The sequence below is a fragment of the Hemicordylus capensis genome, chromosome 2 (assembly GCF_027244095.1).
Source record: "Hemicordylus capensis ecotype Gifberg chromosome 2, rHemCap1.1.pri, whole genome shotgun sequence".
Taxonomy (NCBI): domain Eukaryota; kingdom Metazoa; phylum Chordata; class Lepidosauria; order Squamata; family Cordylidae; genus Hemicordylus; species Hemicordylus capensis.
In genome coordinates this window covers 395,731,405-395,750,860 of record NC_069658.1, presented here as the reverse complement: position 1 = coordinate 395,750,860, position 19,456 = coordinate 395,731,405, and the positions used below count along the sequence as shown (strand labels likewise).

The following is a 19,456-nucleotide window of genomic DNA, read 5'->3' as shown; positions in this document are numbered from 1 at the left end:
GCAGCATCGGCAACACATCTCAGCGTTATAAAGAGGGCTTTTAAAAATCCAGACTGGACCCTGTCAAATAGATCAAAGTTGTTGTTGTTGTTGTTACTATTATTAATTCGATTTCTATACCACCCTTCCAAAAATGGCTCAGGGCAGTTTATACAGAGAAATAATAAATAAATAAGATGGATCCCTGTCCCCAAAAGGCTCACATTCTAAAAAGAAACACAAGATAGACACCAACAACAGTCACTGGAGGTACTGTACTGGGGGTGGATAGGGCCAGTTACTCTCCCCTTGCTAATAAAGAGAAACATCACGGTAAAAGGTGCCTCTTTGCCCAGTTAGCAGGGGATAACAAAGGGCCCAATTGCACTCTGTACAAGAGTTGTGCTAAAATTATTGCCAAAAACAATTTAATAGCCAGAGGAGGAAACTTCCACCCTGGGCACGATGAAATTGCAAAATAGCCATAGAACTTCACTGAGCTGATGAAGCAGCATACTTGGCCTATGCCATTTCCCCCCCATTGGCCTGGAAAACAACGCCTAAATTTTTGAAGCATCTTACACTGTGGGGACATAAGAATGACATCACTCAGAAGCAGCACAGGGTTGCCCACAGGGCCCAGTTAGAAGCAGGAGCACCAAAGATTATAGGAGAGAAGGAACCCAAGCTCCTGTGAGTGGTGCCATATACTGGCAGAAGGATCGATGGCAGTACAGTAAAGCCTATCAGAGAGGGGAGGAAGGCAGAAATCCTGGAACCAGGTGGTGGCGGCAGCAGTAAGGAAGAGGTGAGCTTTTAGCCAGGCCAGAAAGTTGTGCGAGGGAGCTTCAGATAATGTCGCCAACCCTCCTAGATGGGCCTGAAGTCTCCAGGAATTGTCATCAATTTCCAGATAACTATTGAAAGCAATACTGGAGATTGTAATGGCTTGATATTGTCAGAAATATGGTGGGGGGAACTCTCCAGGAATAGTTTCAGTCACAGCTGGCAACCATCACTCCAGGGCGCTCCTGGAGGATAACTACAAGACAGACTGGAAGAACTGTAGGACCCAAACGATCAGATTAAATTGGGTAGGACCAAATGGGAGCCGGAATGCGGTAAGAGGTAGGGATGTTCACGAACCTGTTTGGGGGCCCTTTTATGGGCCTCTGAAAAAGTCCAAACATGGGGCCGGTTCAAAGTCCGAGGGTGGGGTTTGATCTAGAAGCAGGGGTAAGCAGCGATGTGGCCAAATTTGCAGATGATACCAAACTCTTCCGGGTAGTGAAATCCAAAACGGACTGTGAAATCCAAAAGGATCTCTCCAAACTGGGGGAGTGGGCGACAAAATGGCAAATGCGGTTCAATGTTAGCAAGTGTAAAGTGATGCACATTGGGACGAAAAAAAACCCCAACTTCAAGTATATGCTGATGGGATCCGAGCTGTCAGTGACGGACCAGGAGAGGGATCTTGGGGTGGTGGTGGACAGCTCGTTGAAAGTGTCGACTCAATGTGCGGCAGCTGTGAAAAAGGCCAATTCCATGCTAGGGATCATTAGGAAGGGGATTGAAAATAAAACGGCTAACATTATAATGCCCTTATACAAAACTATGATGCGACCACACTTGGAGTACTGCGTACAATTCTGGTCACCACATCTTAAAAAGTACATTGTTGAACTGGAGAAGGTACAGAAGAGGGCAACCAAGATGATCAGGGGCCTAGAGCACCTTTCTTATGAGGCAAGACTACAACACCTGTGGCTTTTTAGTTTAGAAAAAAGATGACTGCAGGGAGACATGATAGAGGTCTATAAAATCATGCATGGTGTGGAGAAAGTGGAGAGAGAAAAATTCTTTTCCCTCTCACACAACACTAGAACCAGGGGTCACTCCATGAAATTGATTGCCAGGAGGTCTAGGACCAACAAACAGAAGTACTTTTTCACACAACGCGTGATCCACTTGTGGAGCTCTCTGCCACAAGATGTGGTGACAGCCAACAACCTGGATGGCTTTAAGAGGGGTTTGGATGACATCATGGAGGAGAGGTCTATCAATGGCTACTAGTCGGAGGGCTGTGGGCCACCTCCAGCCTCAAAGGCAGGATGCCTCTGAGTACCAGTTGCAGGGGAGAAATGGCAGGTGAGAGGGCATGCCCTCAACTCCTGCCTGTGGCTTCCAGTGGCATCTGGTGGGCCACTGTGTGAAACAGGATGCTGGACTAGATGAGCCTTGGGCCTGATCCAGCAGGGCTGTTCTTATGGAGTGGGGTGGCTTTAAGGGTGAGGGTGCACGCGCAGCCACCGTTGCTACTTCCGGTAACATCTGGTAAACGGCGGCATGGGGCATCAGGGAGGTACGCTGCCTCCCCGATGGACGCTTACATACTCGTGCACCGGTGGAGGAAATGCGGGGGGTGGGGGAGGATGGCTTTAAGTGCACTCACCCCCACCCTTAAAGCCATCTCCGCCTCGCCATCGAACCGGCCCTCACCGGTTCTGTGCACATCCCTAGTAAGAAGTAACCCCTGCTATCTGGGCAAAGAGACATAATCCAAGGTGGTGTTTCTCTTTATATTTCACAGCAGAGCAAATGACCCTGTAAAACTCCAGCACAGCATCCCAGCAGTGGGTGATGCGTTTTGATATATTCTGAGCCCTTTGGGGACAGGGGGCTATTTTATTTTCATTCAAATCAAAACCATTGAGAGTGTTTTCATTAATATAATAAAATAATATTAATAAATTAATATATCCCTCTCATTGAGATGGCAGAGGGGCTGGCCCTTCCCACCATTGTAACAGCCTTCACAATGGGTGCTAGAATCATCCTGGAGTTCTTTTTCTTGATCTGGAAAGCATGTTTGACTCTGGTCATGCCTGCCTACGATTCTGGAATTCTCCTGAATGCAGCCCTTTAAGGGCATAGTCAGAATATAATCCTGTGGGATGAGGGGAAGAACTGTAGGAAGAGTGACACAACAGCCATCAACCAAATACATTTGCTGACTGAGTGCTACATAGTCCAGAGCCTAAAATGTCCAAGCTTCTATCTTGAGGAGAGCTGGTCTGGTGGTAGCAAGCATGACTTGTCCCCTTAGCTAAGCAGGGCCCGTTCGCCCTGGTTGCATATGAATGGGAGACTTGATGTGTGAGCACTGTAAGATATTCCCCTCAGAGGATGGAACCACTCTGGGAAGAGCAAAAGGTTCCAAATTCCCTCACTGGCAACATCTCCAAGATAGGACTGAGAGAGATTCGTGCCTGCAGCCTTGGAGAAGCTGCTGCCAGTCTGTGAAGACAATACTGAGCTAGAGGAACCAATGGTCTGACTGGGTATAAGGCAGCTCCCTATGTTCATATGTACTGTAGGAGGAGTATGTACCATAGGAGCCCCTGGTGGCGCAGTGGTAAAACTGCCGCCCTGTAACCAGAAGGTTACAAGTTTGATCCTGACCAGGGGCTCAGGATTGACTCAGCCTTCCGAGGTCGGTAAAATGAGTACCCAGAATGTTGGGGGCAATATGCTAAATCATTGTAAACTGCTTAGAGAGCTATAGAGCAGTATATAAATGTAAGTGCTACTGTGTGGGTGGGGGGGGCATGGCATTTACTCATTATTCCAATTCATATTACCAATTTTCAAAATGCAAAAATTTCTTATTTTGTGTGCACCTGCTGTGCACCAGCACAATATTTTACATGTCATTCCCTGTCCCACACATCATGCATATCTGGATAGACAAGATGAAATGTGGGCATCCTCATCTCGTGGTCTCTCACTTGTATCTAATGAGGGAGAACTAAGGAAAAGTTTCAGGTTCACAGGGGTTTCTTTGAAGCCAAAAAGCTAATAGCATGGCTCTGGGAAGTGACTGATCCTCCCTTTAATTCAGGCTTTAGCTTACAGAACTGGCCCCAACGGAACTAACACTTTTTAGGATTACCCATTGTTGAGCCACACACAAAATCTCTAGGGAGCAATAAATATGTTTGAGTTGGACCAGTTTAAAACAGACCAAAAGGCAGACATCAATCCTCTGTGACCTAATGAAGCAGAGTGATTTATGTTTCCTGTGATGCTGTAACTATTTTCAGATGTATTTCATTTGATTACATTACATTACAAACTCTATATCCTACTTTTCAAAGTCTATATCCTACTTTTCTTATGCAAAGGAAATTCAAAATGGTTCACAAATAAGAGCTGCATGTGGATGTGGTCTCTCAGAGTTCCACTGTCTTCTCAGCTAATCTTTAGATTATAGTTTAAATTGCCTGTTTCCACCCTTTGAAGTCTAGGGATATGCTACAGTGGAACAATTTCCACACAAGGAATCTTCCACCCAATCGGTCAGATAGGAGAGGGGAAGCTGGGGGAAAAGAACTGGTTCTGCTCATAGATCCACAACCACAACCCACTGCAGAATTAGGTAGGAAAATGCCTTTAGCGTTAGCCATAGGGCTTGTATTCTATAATGACCTAGAACATGATTTTGTTCAAAGAAAAGAATCTCACTTGAGACAGATGTGATAAGGAAATGTTTAGGTAAGGTGAACTTTTACCACTGTGCAAATGAGGAAGAATTCCTCAGTTCCAATGCAAACACAGGCACACACAGACACCCCCCCACACCACTTTGTTCTGCTGGTGGATTTTCTCAGATTAGAAGAGACTTGACTGAAATCCGAGAAGTTCTATGGAATCAAATTTACCCTTTCTTTGATATTGTTTGAATGTCATGCTGTATGTAACCAAAGTATTTCTTTATTGGTAGAGGCTAGAGGTCAAACCAAAGGAAGAGATGTGTTTCTGAGAAGGTTTTAAAAGGAAGAGATGGGTGTGTGTGTGTGTGTGAACTTAAGTGCTGTTTGGTTTCACAGAAACCAACTGATCTAGTGTGAGGATTGTCTCAGATCTCAGGGCCAGATCTGTGACACTCAGATCTCCTAAAGTTCACTTCATTGATGAAGGTGGGGTGGATCCAAATAAGAGGCATGCATGGATGAGAGAGAAACCCACTGCTGAAGATACAAAGCACTATGTAGTTTAAAAGTGGCTTGTTTCTTAGACAGTGAAGAGAAGACTGCTGCAGCAAATTCTAGAAGGAAATTCCCAGTTGTACATTATGCTCTCTTGCATATCCCTTGCCTCTGTCCCAGCCTGTTTAGAAAACTAGCCTGACATGTTCCCCCCGACTCCAGTAAGTTCTGCCATGATATTTTTTTTTCCTCTGGGGCAGGATTTTGTTTAGTGCCAGAGCTGCCTGGAAACAGTTATTTTTCAAGGAAGGACAGAGTACTGTAGACACTGTCATTAAGTGTTTACTATGGATGTTAAAGGGGAGTAAATGGGAAGCAAGTGTGAACTCAGGCAGCAATATCATCCCGAAGCAGCATTAGTCCAGCATGTCAATATATTGAATGACAAGCTTATTTTTCTAGTGGAATATAGGCTGGGATCCCATCATGCCAGAAACCTCTTAGGTCCCTTTTTCAGTAAGCATCCAACTTGACCTGTAAAAACTGATTTCACTGTTGGCAAGTGGGTGTGACACAACTTCCAGTGACTCGAAGTTGCCACAGCCCACCTCAAAGGCCATCAATCAGGATTCTGTTTTCCTTGCATTTCCTGCAAATACTGCATCCAAAAACACATTCATTTTGGTACTGATTCAAGGCACATGCGCATGACATCCAGCACTTTTACTCCAAAGGATAATACTATTAGCCTTTGTATTACACTTTTAGTGTGCAAACTGCTGAACAGGTATTACCTTATCCCCAGGGGCGTAACTATAATAGGGCAAGGGAAGACAGTTGTCTGGAGGCCCACTGCCGGGGGGGGGCAGAGGCAAGTCACATGACTGACTCCCCCAGCCGCACACCCGGCGCCCGGGCTTCCTTCAGTTGTATTCATCCTCCAAAACTAATGTGAGTGTTAAGACCTGGAGCTACCAAAACAGCATGTCGTTCTCTAGTACCATTTAAAGACTTGCATCATCCACGATTTACAAAACCTTTTAAAAAATAATTGATGATGATGATATATTGTGGCACAATATATATAAATAAAATATATAAATTATGCTATGCTTTTTTTTACCACTATTCAGCCTCATTTAAGATTTCTTGACTTCATGAGCTGAGCTTCAGTGAGGGGGGGCCCATTTTAAAATCCTGTCTCTGGGCCCACTGCAACCTTGCTATGCCCCTGCCTTATCCTTAGCAACCTTGCCAAGTAAGTATTATTCTCCTCACATTGCAGCGGACACTAAGAGGGAGGGGCTTGCCTAAAGCCCCCTAATGTGTTATTGGGAGAGGCAAAATTCAAAGGGGGAAGTCCTTAGCCCTTAATCACTACACCCACCCCACCATAAAAATATATATCTAAAATTACTCACTGGTTCTGCTCTACTTATGGACATTAATCAGGGCAGGAGCTCATACTCAAAATCATATTGTGCTCACACCCAGTGGCAAGAAGAGGGAACTGAAACCTGAATTGTGATGGGAAACATCGCTTCCCCATTAATGAAACACCCTTGCTACCCCAAATTTCAGCCAAATCATGTCCTCGCCTGTTTTCTAGAAGCAGTAGCTTAGGGTCAGTGTGGCTTCCCCAGTCCCGCAACTGCTGCTCTGGTTAGGCGGGGTTGCCAGCAAAGTTTATAGGCAAAGTAGTTTCTCATCTGTGCCACTGAGGATGGATTTGAAGGGGAGATATAGGGTGTGTGTGTCTGTGTGTATACACACACACACACACACAGACAGGGGCATAACTATAATAGGGCAAGGGGAGACAGTTGTCTGGAGGCCCACTGCCTTGGGGGGCCCCCCCAGAGGCAAGTCACATGACTGACTCCCCCAGCCACGCACCCGCCCGGGCTTCCTTTAGTTGTATTCATCCTCCAAAATTGATGTGAGTGTTAAGACCTGGAGCTACCAGAACAGCATGTCTTTCTCTAGTACCATTAAATGACTGGCATTGTCCACAATATACAAAAACTTTAAAAAAATAATTTAGGATGATTGTGGCACATAGGTTATTTATACATACACACACATATTACTATGCTTTTTGTTACCACTATTCAGCCTCATTTAAGATTTCTTTACTTCATGAGCTGAGCTTCAGTGAGGGGGGCCCCATTTTAAAATCTTGTCTCTGGGCCCACTCCAACCTTGCTACGCCTATCTATCTATCTACCTATCAACTCCAGATACACTGACAAAGAGTGTAGTGCTGGTGTGAAAGTGGACCTGGATTCGAATCCCCCACTGACGGACTCCATTGAAAACCTACGCTGAAGGGCAATCCACGGTTTAGCCACTGTCCGTTTACACCCAGATGAGGCGCGAAAAGTGTAACTGGTCTGCAGCGTGGCGTGTTTCGGCAGCAGCAGCAGCACAAGGGGCAGGACTTGGTGGGGCTGGCGCGGCCGCGAGGGCGTGGAGAAGGGCTTGTCCAAGCTCTGAGCACCACCGCCGTAGGCTTCCCCGCGCGGCTGCGTGCGGACCCTCGGCGGGCGCCCTGGAACTCGCAGGAGCGGTTCGGTTGGGCGCCCTCTTTTCCCGACGAATACAACGGCGGCAGGGAAAGAGGCGTTTCCGCGGGCAAGAGAGGAGGAGCAGCAGCAGCAGCAGCAGCAGCGTGGCCGGAGCTCTCCAACAAGCTCTCCCCGGCAGTTCCTGCTCCTCCTTGCTGCCACCATGATCAGCAACGGAGGAGGCGGAGGGTGCGCTCCTCTGAGCCCGGCGCGCAACGGGACCCCGCTGCCTCCCGCTCTGGAGAGAGCCCCGTCTAGTCTGGGCAAGAGTTACGATGTCTCTGGAAAGGTCTGAGCCCGCCCCACTTGGGCACCAGGGGGCGCGAGTGGGGGGCTAGCGGGAAGGGGCTTTCTGGTTGCCGTTGAAGCTGGAGCGCCAGGCAAAGCACAGGTTTCAGTGGGGCGAGAATCTGCAGTAGATGGCGCCCCCTCCCTAGAGTCCTTAGAGAGGATGTGGGGAATGGCATAGTGTCTCCTTCTCACTGATCACGAACCCCTGCCTGCCCTCTCGCCTCCCTGCTGTTCGAGTCTCCTTCTCCCGTCCGCCCTATTAAATACCGACTCTCGTCTCATGTGGATCCCTCTTTCGCCAGCCCTCCTTTGCCCCTGAACCTGAAATGGAGAGCCAGTTTCCAAAGTGAACGGTGCTGTCGCTCCAGCCTGCCTGGAACTCCATCTTGAGAACTTTTGTCAAAAAGCGGGATATAAATATTTCTAGTAGAGGTAGAAGTTGTAGTCCCTCTGCTCCATCCCAGCTGTATAAAAGCTGCTTGTATCCGTATCATGATCAGCAGAAAGCAATCTGTACGAGCTCAATGACATTTTTCTTAATGCATTCCGGGACCGATCCATGGCATTTTAGGATTGCCACCTTTTATTTCTGAGCAGGCTCCAGTGTTCAACAGCTGCACAACAGGCAGTTGTTGAACAGCAACAGGTTCTGCTTTTCCCAGCATGGAAACAGGGGTGTAACTATAATAGGGCAAGGGGAAACAGTTGTCTGGGGGCCCACTGCCTCCCCCCCCCCCCGAGGCAAGTCACATGACTGACTCCCCCAGCCGCGCACCGGCCCGGGCTTCCTTCAGTTGTATTCATTCTCCAAAATTGATGTGAGTGTTAAGACCTGGAGCTACCAGAACAGCATGTCTTTCTCTAGTACCATTAAATGACTTGCATTGCCCACAATTTACAAAACCTTTTAAAAAATAATTTAGGATGATGTTCTGTTGTGGCACATAGGAGATTTTGTGTGTGTGTGTATAATGCTTTATGTTACCACTATTCAGCCTCATTTAAGATTTCTTTACTTCATGAGCTGAGCTTCAATGAGGGGGGCCCCATTTTAAAATCTTGTCTCTGGGCCCACTCCAACCTTGCTACGCCCCTGCATGGAAATGGTGTTAGGTAACCCACTGTAGATTCCCCAACATGGAAATACAGTGGGATCCATTCACTCACTGAACTTCTGCCTATTATTAAAGGTATAGGAGCTCTTCCAAAAAGAAAAAGTGGCAACTTGCACTGAAAAGAGATTCTGATTTCTAGGTCCTGATGACAGCATGCCCTAAGGAACTTTGGTTCAAATTAAGTCCTTCCTCCTTGACATTATAGTTTATTGTTATGTGGGGAGTGGAGGCGAGGTGACCAGTTTTCTCACGTTTTAAGGAGATTGCTAGTTAAAATGGATCCCAGAAACAGCAGCACAACTTTTATCTTCATTAGCAGCAGTTTCTGCAGTTTCTATTCAAACCACAATGGGAGGAAGCAGCTAGAAGTGGGCTTTGTGGGGAGGCGGATCATGAGATGCATCTTTCACAATGAAGGTAATGGGGAGGGAAGTTTGGCAAGTCAATGAAGTGAACTTAGACTGAGATCCAGCTCTAGACTTGCCAGCTGAAGAGCTCCAAAATTAGGAAGAATGTGTAAATGTATTAATATTAATAAGACCCAGAGACATAAGTTTCAGGCGGGATATAATATGTCACATAAAATAAATAAATAAAAATAACATGACATATTGAGGCTGTTCTCATGAGCAACCAAAACAGTGCCAGACCCAGCCATGAAGCCTGGCTGTTAAGGGAGGTTAAAGGAGTGAGCGCTTCCTTAACCCTTTTTAACTGACTGTGTGTCAGCACTGCGACTGAGACTCTGAGGAGCACCCACCCATCACTGGTGGGGGGGGGATACCCATAATGCACTGTGCACCTGTGCGGTGCATTGTGGGATTTACACTATCCCGGCCACACAGTTCTGCGCTGCCTGGGGCAGCAGCAGATAATCTGGGCGCATGATTTGCACGCCCCGCAACTGGGACCCAGTCATCTGCGGGGGACGTAAGCTTCTGTAGCCTTCCTCCCCACGCACTGTCCCGCTTGGGTTCCTGATTGTGAGAAAGAGCCCATTGTATGTGTCAGAACATTAACAATTCTTTAATTAGCCCCAAGGCCAAACAAAAGAACAAACTGTGTTCCTTGTTAACTTGTAAAGGAACACTACATTTTAATCGTAAGTATAGAACCATTTCTTGAAATAAAGAACAAGTGTCAGGACTATTCAGCTTATGTACACACTTCTCCAAACTGGGAAGTTATCTTCAGGAATCCCCTTCTAGGAGTCTCATGAGTGATTGTGATAAGGATCAGGTAGTTGCATTCAACTGTAGAGCCCTTTAGATGGTGTAAATACCATAAGGTAGAGTAATACATTCATGTAACTAGAGCCAGGAAGACACTTACTCTCCAGTAAAATATTTACAGATTGTTTCTGACTGTTTAGTTTGGTTTTTCAAGGAGTAGTGCTGAGCTTGATCAATGCTAGCAATTTAATATTAGCAGAAAAAACCAGGTTTGGACTAAGAAAAGCTGATGAATAATCAGTCCTCTTGCGATATCACTATATACATTCATAGAGGTGTACCTACAAGCCACTGTTATTATGAACATGGCAGTGTTGGAAGGCTACACCCCTTTATTTACCTATGCCTACGTTGTGAGTCAGGTGCAGGTCAGAATCCTTTCCCTGGATTCTAAGCCTCTAGCAAGTTTCTGGGATTGATTGATTGATCTGACATGAGCTCTGGTGCTGTTTTATATTTAGGAGCTATTCAAACTGACAGCAATATCTTTATTCACCAGTTTGGGGTAAGTTGATCTCATGCAAGTTGTATGGCAGGAACTGCTGCCAAACTTGTGGCTGCCACAAACCACTGAATTATTAGTGACATGCACAGTTACCAGCTTCATAGGAAACATGAGGCTGCTTACCATGAGCAGAAAGCTGCAGTGTGGTGAAGAAAATGGTGGCCTTGTTGAATGGACCCAGCATGCTTCACAAAATCACCTAGGTTGGGTATTCCCAGGGCCAATTTCATGATGTAAAATCAGATGTTGTGGTCCAAAATGGCACCCCATAGTGCAGTATCCTTCATCGCAAGGCCTGGAAGGCCTTTTCACAGGGGGCTTTTGAAGCCCTTTAACTCGCATCTCCTCTGGAATGGAGGGGGTACGTTCACATATTGGCCAGAGTTACCCCAAAGTCCCTTCGAGTTCATCAGGGAGCAGTTGAAAAACAATTCGGGTTTTTCACTGCACATTAGAGTATAGCCCGATTTATATCTGGGTTTTTTAAAAAAACATTGTTTGCAGCGGCTTTTTGGGACTACTTCGAGTTCACAGTAAAGCCTCCCCGTGAACTCGTGGTAAAACCTGCTTTGCGTAAAAGTCCCTGGGAGCTCCCTTTGACCCTAAGTGTGACTTCCTGACTAATTGTTTTTTAGGCCTGTGCAAGGCTTCAGTCAAAGCCAGATGCTTTGCACAGCTCTCCTGCCAAAGTGCAGAAACAGCCATTCCCATCGTGCAGTGCTACAGTTTTCCCAGCACTGGTGAAGGCTCCTTTAAGGGAAACCAAGCCCTCTCAAGCCCCAGCACCATCTTGGAGGGTGTCCATGGCACACTAGGGTGTTTAGTCCTTCCAAGAGCTTTCCCCATAGAAATCTATAGGGAAAGCCCTGGAAAGGAATACACTTCCCAGCAGTCCATGTGCACTTTATAAGATGGCGCTGGGGCTTGACAGGGATTTGTCTCTCTGAAACCACCACCCTGCCGCCTGGTGCTGGGAAAAGCACAACACTCACCGAGGTTAGCACAGTGGGAAATGGCTCTCAAGCCGGGCCAGTTGACACGATTGTTGGGAGGGCAAGAGGGCTCCAGCCAGGGTGGGATGCAAGGCAGAGCAGGCAATTACCATCCCCGCTGGAACTCTCTGCCACTCTGCACATACAATTGCTTCCTGAGGCCAGGCAGCAAGCTTTGTATATCTGCTACCAGCCTGCCTGCCTGCCTGGTACTCCAAGGGACCAGATGCCTTTTCAGCAGCCCCCACCCTGCCCTCAGTTAAGCCCCAACTCCATTTGCCCCAAAGGCACAGTGGGTGGCTGCGGCACCTCCGGCTACTCTCAGGTGTCCATGGGACCTCCCAGAGCAGTTTGGCAGGGCCGGACTGGGGGCACTGAGAGGGCGCTGGAATGTATGTGGGGGCGGGTGCCAGGTTTTGAGCAGAATGGGTAATAAAAGGTGGGAGTTGGAGCGCAGGGGCGCCACGCAGGTGGGGCACACCGGGAATATGCCCTGTGGGCCAGTCCGAACCTGCACTTTGGAACTGCTCATCCTGCCCAAAGAGGCAGGGGAGGCATCCAAGTGCATGGCAGGCACCTTAACTTCTTCCCTGCTCAGCCAAGTCATGACCTGCCTGACCTGGGGACAGGAGCGTAGCCAGGGGAGAGGGGCCCCGTGTTCACCCGTCTGCAGTCCCTTGGAGTGAGGGAGATAATGAAGAAGGGGTGGAGCTGGGGGGACTTTGGACGCTCGGGGACCCGGGTTCTTTGAACCCATCCACTTAGTTATAGCTCCACCTCTGCCTGGGGATCACCCCAGCAGAGAGGAGAGAAGGCAGCCAAGCAGAATGGGCCTGCCCAGGACTGGACAGGCCGGTGAGCTGTGCAGTCAGCAAGTCCTGTCTTAACCCCAGGGTTAAGATGCCTCTGAGTCCCAGTTGCAGGGGATTAACAGCAGGAGGGAGGGCATGCCCTCAACTCCTACCTGTAGGCTTCCAGCAGCATCTGGTGGGCCACTGTGCGAAACAGGATGCTGGACTAGATGGGCCTTGGGCCTCATCCAGCAGGGCTGTTCTTATGTTCTTATGCATTAGACAAATCCAAGGTGCCTCCCCTGGGCATCCTGGACTGCACACCTTGCCTGGTGTCTAGCACCCTAGTGGGGGAACTGCCAGCAGGCAGAATGGGTAGGGCTGCTGCCCAGGAGAGGAGAGCACTGAGAGACACCGTCCCTGATCCTGCCCACTGTGACCTGAGCAGTTGGCAAGAGGCACTGGGTGAATGTCTGCTCCAAAGGGCACATTGCTCTCCAGCTGACTTCTCAGGGAGGAGTATGCCCAGCCATCAGTTTTCACTTCCTCATCAACTTAGCATCTCCCTGCGCCAGCACAAATTAATTGTGCTCTGCCTGATTTGCACTGTCCCTGGTGCCTTACATGGGGAGTTCACTTTTTGGAAGGGAGCTTTGACCCCCCAACTTCACCGATTAAAAAGGATAGAACTCAACAATCCCTGGAAGCTCCTCTGACCAAGGGCCACCTTGGAGAAGGGAGGCCAGGAGTCACTGGTCTGACACGTCCCAGCCTTGTTGCACACTCACACACATCTCCTGCCTGTCCCTGCAAGTGGACAAGCAGCATCCCACACCACTGATCTCACAGGTAATAGAGCTGGCTGTTCTCGCATGGATGGCCAGGTCTCACTGCTGTTGCTGCAGGTGAATGTGACGTAGTGTGTTGCCAGGGAGAGTGTAGCTGAAGGTGTCCAAGCTTGGGAGCCATGGAGAGTGGGCGGGATGCTAGATCGTAGAGACATAGGAAGCTGCGATATACTGAGTCAGACCATTGGTCTATCTAGCTCCGTATTGTCTTCACAGACTGGCAGTGGCTTCTCCAAGGTTGAAGGCAGGAATCTCTCTCAGCCCTATCTTGGAGATGGTGCCAGGGAGGGAACTTGAAACCTGCTCTTCCCAGAGCGGCTCCATCCCCTGAGGGGAATATCTTACAGTACTTACACTTCTTGTCTCCCATTCATATGCAACCAGGGCAAATGGACCCTGCTTAGCTAAGGGGACAAGTCATGCTTGCTACCACAGATCAGCTCTCCTCTCGATCTTGGTCTGGTGTCCACTCTAGTGTAAATTTCAATGGTGGACATACAGGTGAGGGAGTGTGGTGATGAGAAAGTAACTAGGATGGATGGGAAGCAATCAGTGGGTCTTGGTCTGTGGTGTCCCAAGCTCCACCATGCTACTTTGGATTTTAGATTACCAGCACTGGTTTTCTCCCCGGGACAGAAACGAGATTCCTGGTGTGCCAAGGTCCACATGATCACATCAGTGTGGGTACCACGATTCCTGTGATTGTGTGAACCTGCCCACTGTACGTTTTTGCCAAAGTGGCCCCTACCTGAAAAATCTTGAAGACCACTGAGTATAATGAGTAGGTGAGTAATGGCACCCATAGCAAAACTTAGTCATCTGCAGCACCCCATCCCCTGACTTTTTCCTGCTCAGATTCAACCCATTACCTCCCCAAGATGCTTTCCTTTAAAGAAAAATGTGGTACAGGACCTCACACACTTTTGTGTGTAAACATACATTTTGTCCCTAAGGTAGAGACCAGCACATGACAGAAACTGTTGTGAAACTGGAAAGCTAATAAGAGCTTTCCTCCCAGGTCACAGAGCAGCCTTGGGTGGGTGGGGGTCTGGGGATCCAAACGGGGACCATGTTGAGGGCCAAGTGGCTAAATCCCCATGATTCCAATCCAGATTAGGGCTCTGCATGGCTGCTATTCACATTTTAAAGAACAAACACATACTCAGGTCCCAGTTATACAGTCTGTTCATCGTCTCTCAGTGATTAGATGTTTGTGAGAAACGGCTCTATCATCCAATTAAAGAGGTGCAGTTCAGAAGACTGGGTGAAGTTTTCCCCAAGTGGCATATGATTCATGGCCTGCTTGAGGAGGCCTCCATTACTCCAGACGTGCTCCCTGGTCCTGGTCCTCTTTTCTAGGATGTGTTTGTTTATTTAAAACACACACACACTTTTAAAAGGTATGACTACTGGAGTCCGGTGTGTATTGAGCCCAGGGTGTGTTTTCTTTCCACAAGCAGGCCAAGGCCTGCTGCTAAATCTGATGGGTTTATCCCCTATAGTGACAGATAGGGGACTGCTGTTATCTCAAAGCAGGCGACTGGGGAGATCACTCTGTATAGCAGGGTTAGTTTCTTGCCAATGCACATTTCTCTTAGTGACAAATTCCAGACCTGGTAAAGCAGAAACTAAAAACAGTCTGGCAGAACCCTAAAGACTAACAGATGTATTGTGGCAAAGGCTTACATGGACAAGAGCCTTATCAGTTCAAGTGATATCGCCTGCCTGTCCTCTAGTCCACAAAAGCTTATGTCACACTAAGACTTTAAGAAGCCACAAAAACAATCAAGAGTTCTGTGGAACTTTAGAGACCAACACATTTACTGTAGCATAAGCATTTGTGAACTGGAGCCCATGTTAACAGCTGCCTGATGGACTCCCTTTTTATTCCTCACAGCATAGTTCAGAAAATACCTTCCCCTCCCCATTGCAGAAATTGACCCCGAGGTGCCAACAAAACCAGGACTTCTAAGAGGAGGTCTGTTTGCATAGGAGGAGTGGATGCTGAGCCGTGTGTTTGCTCTGCTATCTGGCAACTTGGGTGAGGCAGCTGCAAGGGGGAAAGAGAGCCCCAGATCAGACAAGATTTGCTCATGACAGTTATCAGCTGGCAAATATGCTGTAATGATACTCTCAGGCTTTTATCTGGGGGATTCCCAAGCATGGTGGAGTATGTGTGCATTTGTGGCCGTGACTTTTGGGATATTATACAGACCAAGGGAAGAGAAAGAAGGAACTGTTTGTTGCCAACCGACTCGAGATCCTGATCACAGCCTGCCTATATATCAGCAACAAATCTGGCTCCAGTGAATGAAAAACTGAAAGAAATGTGCTGGTTCCAAGTTGTTCCATGAGAGAAGCTTCTGTGCCATCACTTTGAGGGATTAGCAAACCTTGGCCTGCACAGAGGCTGTGTTGGCTAATAGGGTACTTGCTTGCCCAGGATGTACATGGTGTCCTGGAAGTAGGAGCAGCATCTGTCTTAGCAGGGAGTTCCACTTCCTTGCAATTCACAGATGTCTCAGATGATCCCTTGACCTCTTCCCAGTCCAGAAACTTTGACCCAGAATAACATTCCATCCTCTGCATCATGTTTATTTGGAAGTAAGTCTCATTGGCCAATATTCTGCTCAGTGGAACCCTGGCATTAGGGACCTATTGGGGCTGCTGCACTTTTGGCAGCCAGCCCCAGTGATGTTGCACAACAAGTTGTGCAGTGACTTAAAACAGCATCCACACAGTTGCTCAGCGCTACTTCCACTGTTCCCTGTGAAAGTAACACTGCACAACTGCATGGATGCTGTTTTAAGTTGTTGTGCAACTCCATCTGGGCTGCCTGCCATATGCGCAGCAGCCCTGATTGGTCCCTCCTGCCAGCGTTCCACTGTGCGGAATGCTGGCCACTGAGTTTAAGAGGCATGGAAGGGGTGATGGGGACCACCCACAAAGGAAACCCAGAAGCTTCTCCAAGACAATCTTGATGCTCCACAAGACTCCCCTTCAGTGTTCCCTTTAAGGGATGTGCATATGCGTGCACGCCCAAATGTTTTTGATGTTTTGACCCACTCAGTTAATTTTAGATCCCGCTCAGGTTGAATCAAGAAGTTCTGAATTCACATGAGCAAGCACTGCCTTGATACTGCCACCCAGAACAAAACTCATTCCGCACACAGATGAACACTGCTCCAGTGTTCCCTCTAACAGGGATTCCCAGATGTTGTTGACTACAACTCCCATCATTCCCAGTCAAAGGCTATTGCAGCTGGGGATGCTGGGAGTTGTAGTGAACAACATCTGAAAATCCTTGTTAGAGGGAACAGTGCACTGCTCTCCTTCCATGCAGAGGATCACATGTTGCATAGACAATGACATGTCTAAGCACAGTTCTAGAGACAGAATGGAAGACAGAGAGATTTGCCAGAACCTCTCTTTACAGCAGGCTCCACTGTATGTTTGGGTGCTTCCCTTACCCTCTCTTTCCTGGAAGATATGCACTACAGGACAGGAGGAAGAAAGCATGGGAGTGATTTCTGCCTATCAGGTTGTGTCTCCTCGGAAAGGTCTGCAGTCCAACAAGCAGGACCAAAGCAGGACCTACACCCTTTCCTGCAGTGGTCTGGCAGTTGAAAGAAAGGACTGAGATTCGGACCTGGGGTGGGGGTGGGGGTGTTCCTTTTGACTTTCTTTGGCCCAAACCTTCTTCAAAGACACCTCCGACTGAGCAAGGGACGTACTTGTCCCATCTCTGCTCAGTTCACCGACTCCTGTGAAAGCCAAAGGGATCACAAATGGGCAGGAAAGTCTGCAGCCGTCCCCAGAAAGCTATTTCTATGCAACCCTTTGCACCAGAACCCAGCAGAGCACTCAGGAAGGGAAGAGATCCTTTTCAAGGAGTGGTCTGTACCTATTGCCATGCTTTCCATACTGAGGAATGGCCACTGTCAGCACTGAGACAAATGCGAGGAAGACAACTAAGATGAGACTGAGGATTACGTATTTCCCATTCTTCTTTCTCTCTCTGTTGCTGCTTGCCAGATTAGGTTGTGCCCTGGTAGGATATAGTAGAAGCTTCTTTCAAGAGGGACTTGAAGTAGCTCTAAAAACAATAGGACAATGGCCCATTGTGTGTAGAACACCAATATCCAAATAATACACAAGGGAGTTGGGAGGGAAGAGGAAGCTGACCAGACTTGGGGAGAACAATGGGCAGCTGAGCTCATGCTGTGCTCAGCCAGTGGTGGCTGGCTGGCATCTCTGGTCAGCAAGACTGCCCCGGCCCTGAAGCTGATTTGGCTCAGCTTTTCCTCCCGCCCTACTTTCCCATCAACTTCTCCACACATACTCAGCCCCACTGAAGGTATGTGCTGTCCCTTGCACTATTAATGGGCTTTTGCAATCCCATGTTGTAGGTGATGCTGCTTGGAGATTCAGGCGTGGGGAAAACCTGCTTCCTCATCCAGTTCAAAGATGGGGCCTTCCTCTCTGGGACCTTCATAGCCACCGTCGGCATAGACTTCCGGGTGAGACCATCATAGCTGCCAAGACCTGAAGGGAGCTACTTTTGCTGTAGCAACAGGCGTGAATGCCAGCTATCATTCTCTGCCTCCATTGAGACAAGCACAGTGCAGGCAAAGGGTAAAATAAGTGTCCTTCAGTGTCCATATTCACGGGAGCTTGTGACATGGAAAAAGAGGACAACCATAGGATCAGTTTTCATAGTGGAGACAGTTATGCAACAGGGCAGAGCAAAGATTCCATATTGGTGCCAGGGCTTCTTTATAGGCGATTGATAAGCATTGGCACCAACGCGGATCTTTGTACTGAATTGTCTCCTGAAAATAGGAGACACACACTGATTCAGGATGTGTCTTTTACTGAACTGGCTTTGGATATATGCAAGTTTTTGTCTTATGCAGAACTCCTGCTGGGGCAGACTGGAAAGGCAGGTCATGGTTTCACAGCACTTAATTTGTTTTAAGCAGACTGTTGTTCATTTATATTGAGCCCTAGCAACCTTTCCATTCTGCCCAATGAAATGTCCCAGTACAATTTGCCTAAGGTGATACATTCTCAGATTCCATTAAAAGATGGCAAATTACCATGTATATAATTAATATGTTTTTACTTCATTTAGATGCTATTTAGTGCCATTTAGATTTTCTTCCTCAGGCACCAAAATATCTTTCTGCACAGTTCCAATTGCTCCACCTCATTAAAGGGTGGCACGTAACAGACATCTAACTAGGGGGAGAGTGGACTCATGTTAGTCCCTCTCCCCAGCAGCCCCTCACGTGTGCCATCCATGTCCTCTGCATGTGACATTACATGCAAGTGGCATAGCCAGCACCTGGAAGGGCCCTGAACGGCCTTCTAGTGCTCATTTCCCAACTGGCTTCATCGTCAGCTGGGTTTTTTCTTCATTCTCTCTCTCACTCAGAGCGAGAGAAAGAAGATACCCAGCTGACAACAAAGGCAGCTGGGAAATGAGCAGCAGAAGGCCACGCAGGTGCTGACCATGCCCCCTGTGTGTGATGTCACATGCAGGGGGTGTGGCCAGCACCTGGAAGGGCCCCGCACAGCCCTTTGGCACATTTCCCAGCCGGCTTCATTGTCAGCTTAGTATTTTCCTCATTCTCTCCCTTACTTGGATGAGAGAAGGAATGAAGAAAAGGCCTGGCGGACAGCAAAGCCAGCTGGGAATGAGACCAGCCAGAGCTCAGAGGAAGAGGCAAGGGGCAAGCCAGGCAATGCCCAGGAGCTGTGCAGCTCGAGTTCTTTGAATCCATAATCCGACCAAGTATGTCTCTGCACATAAGAACAGCCCTACTGGATCAGGCCCAAGGCCCATCTAGTCCAGCATCCTGTTTCGCACAGTGGCCCACCAGATGTCACTGGGAGTCTGCAGGCAGGAGTTGAGGGCATGCCCTCTCTCCTGCTGTTACCCCCTGCAACTGGTATTGAGAGGCATCATGCCTCTGAGGCTGGAGGTGGCCTATAGGCCTCCAGCTAGTAGCCGTTGATAGACCTCTCCTCCATGAAGTTATTCAAACCCCTCTTAAAGCCACCCAGGTTGTTGGCTGCCACCACATCTCGTGGCAGATAATTCCACAAGTTGATTATGTGTTGTGTGAAAAAGTACTTCTGTTTG

The 19,456-nt window shown here is 48.1% G+C and overlaps 1 protein-coding gene across 5 annotated transcripts in view; it reads left to right on the top strand.

The window, feature by feature from the left end:
- The window catches only part of RAB37 (RAB37, member RAS oncogene family), a 133,227-nt gene that overhangs the window by 86,148 nt on the left and 27,623 nt on the right, over positions 1–19,456 (top strand). The window contains exons 1-2 of one of the 5 annotated variants that reach the window (XM_053298949.1): positions 7,338–7,823; positions 17,718–17,828. The exons of 2 other annotated variants lie outside the window; for them this stretch is intronic. In XM_053298949.1, coding sequence (XP_053154924.1) covers positions 7,698–7,823; positions 17,718–17,828 — 237 coding nt within the window. In that variant the 5' untranslated portion in view covers positions 7,338–7,697. Of the gene's footprint in view, positions 1–7,331; positions 7,824–11,651; positions 11,674–17,717; positions 17,829–19,456 lie in introns of those variants that run through there. 2 more of the 5 variants (XM_053298954.1, XM_053298953.1) reach the window with 2 other exon arrangements.